Raw genomic sequence first — 2,585 nt, forward strand, 5'->3', positions numbered from 1 at the left:
CAAATATTTGCAGAATGTATCAGGAAGCCCAATGTCCTCACTCTCCACACGCCCACCTCGTCTTGCAGACCACCGTGCAATCTCAACGCTGATTGGCTATCGCGGCGCATGGAAGCCAAAAAGTTCAATATTTTCATCTTCTGCGTTCGCTGCATAGGTTTGCCGCGCTGCAAATGACGCGCCTTTGATGACGAGAAACGCTGCCGTTTGACGCCGATTCACAGGTCGATGCGCCCCCACGTGCTTGTACACTGACTTCATATTTAATCTTGACGCGCGATGAGTGCAGTGTGTCCTCACCTTAATGAGAAGCTCCGATCGGCTCCTCCTCTGGCTCTCGGCAAGGTTAAGATGGAACGGTCCACTATAGGGGGTCTGAAATTGTCTGGAAATATATAACACCAATTTGTTTGTCCTACATAAATGTTGCATTGGCCTTTTAAAATTCCCCTCTTAATTATTCACAGCTTTGTGCTGTTTATTCACATTGTGTCTGATGTGCAAAGGCCTTTAGAGCAGAAGTTAACATCCAGCAGACCCATGAAACCAACTCATTGCTTCTGTGTCTTTCTCTTGTTCAGTCTCCATTCAGACCCCAGCTCCAGAGGACAGGGTTCCTAGAATCATCTTGAATAAGACGACCGAACCAGATGGATTCCTTCAGTCTGCTGTGAGACAGAAGAGACAGACCCAAGCCTCCACCAACCTGAAATGGGTGACATGGCCGGGCGATATCCCTGATGGATCTGTGGTGATTTGGAACAGTTATGTTAAACGCTACGACTACGTCTGTAAATCTGGCTGTAGCGCCGGTTTTTACAGCCCCAGTAAGGGTCCCTACTGCCACTACGCCTATGGAGACAAAGAGATCAGAGTTAGCCAGTTTGAGATCCTAGTGAATGAAGGCAACTTAGAGAACCTCTTGTGGAAATACGGATCCTATGGTTCAGTGCCCCAAAACTCAGTCAAAACCTGTTCCGGGTCGGATGTATATGTTGGGAGGAACAAGTATGGTCTTGGAAAGGTACATACTACACATGAGGCCTTCTTCCTTCCTTGGAAAGGTAACGAGTATTGGTACAAGAAATACGAGGTCTTGACCTATGAATCAGGTGTATACAGCGAGCGAATCTCAAATGTCAGGTACAACACTTATCAGGAGAAAATCTTAGAATATCCTCCAGAGACCTTGAGCAAGTCCTCCACCACCAACCATGCGTGCAGAACAGTTACGAAAACAGTTACGCTCCAAAAAACGCATCAGGTGGAGAAAAGGTGGGACACCAGCATTGCCATCACGGCCGGTGTCAGTACAAGTATCACCACCGGAATCCCAGGTGTCAGCTCTGGGAGTATTGACTACAGTCTTGAGACAACAATTCAATTCTCTTATGGACAAACTGTGACTGAATCAAAGTCCCACTCTTTCTCTGCCGAGGTCCCTGTCCCACCAAACCACTCGTGTACTGTCCGTATGGTGGGGAAAAAGTGTAGTGCAGAGATCCCTTTCACAGCACTGCTTACCCGCACGTATGACTTCGGGGTAACAAAATCTGCGCACATCACTGGTACGTACAAAGGTGTTGACATTGTAGATGTCCAAACTGTTGTTGATCGCTGTACACCTATACCCAATGCTCGTCCTTGCCTCGTGATTGAAAATGGACGAGGCATCTAAACATGACCATATGCATGTCAAATCCGGGTGAAATTCTAATACATTTGTTCTTGAAGTGTCTTATTAAGGCGAGACACTGCACACTGCAGAAGATAGATTTTTCTCAATTTTGCTTCAATAACATGTCTTCTTCAGAGTTTCCTCCAGCGCTTTATGGCTAAGGTGGGCGGCCGGCCAAAAATTAAAATTAAAATTAAAATTAAAAATTAATTTAATTTTAGTGCTGCACAATTTATGTACTAGCAAGCGCGATTTGTGCTTGCGCATGGTCATAACTGCGCGAAAGGCCGCGATTTGCGGTAAATACATGTGCGCATGTATCTCCAAGCGCTTCTCTCTGCTCAGACTATCAGCTGCTCTGTGTCGGCGACCGTGCCGTGTGTGAATACATGTATGCAGGAGGGTAAACGATTAGAAGCAAGCCGATATCGAACTGGTGGCGAAAATAAACGCAGCGCAGTTCTATGCGGATACTTAGCTGAACAAAAAGAAGTGCTGTGCAAAGCTAGAACAGATTAAGACTCCACAACACTATGGCAACACAACCTATCTATCAGCTCAGACAGCACAGAGAAAAGTTTGAAGAATGCATGAGAGTGATGATGGCACCTTTCAGTAAGTTTACAGAAGTGTCACACTGTTACTGTCTTTGAAATGCATTTAGTAATTTTAAGGGGAAAACACATTGTATTATTTCAACTATTGAGTTATTTGTAAAACAGCATGCTAGTGTAGGCCAAGAAGATTTATTTTCTGAATTTTCAATGATGCTTTATTTTTATGTTTTAAATTGGGAATTGTTCCAAAACGACCAGTAACCTCTGTATTTAAAAATAGATCAAGCAAGTAGGCTAATAATAACTAATAATGAATTATAGGCTATCAGAGTGGGCCTATTGTCCACAAT

The 2,585-nt window shown here is 44.3% G+C and overlaps 1 protein-coding gene across 1 annotated transcript; it reads left to right on the forward strand.

Moving 5' to 3' along the window:
* Positions 1 to 279: 279 nt before the first annotated feature.
* Positions 280 to 2,085, forward strand: LOC307257210 (natterin-3-like; the record flags this gene model as incomplete). Its single annotated transcript, XM_080036371.1, has 3 exons — positions 280 to 373; positions 582 to 1,568; positions 2,024 to 2,085. 3 exons carry the CDS (start codon positions 280 to 282, stop codon positions 2,083 to 2,085), a joined length of 1,143 nt encoding a protein of 380 aa, XP_079892497.1.
* Between the last annotated feature and the right edge of the window lie 500 nt (positions 2,086 to 2,585).

This window comes from Ammodytes marinus (assembly GCF_949987685.1).
Source record: "Ammodytes marinus genome assembly, chromosome: 2".
Taxonomy (NCBI): Eukaryota; Metazoa; Chordata; class Actinopteri; order Uranoscopiformes; family Ammodytidae; genus Ammodytes; species Ammodytes marinus.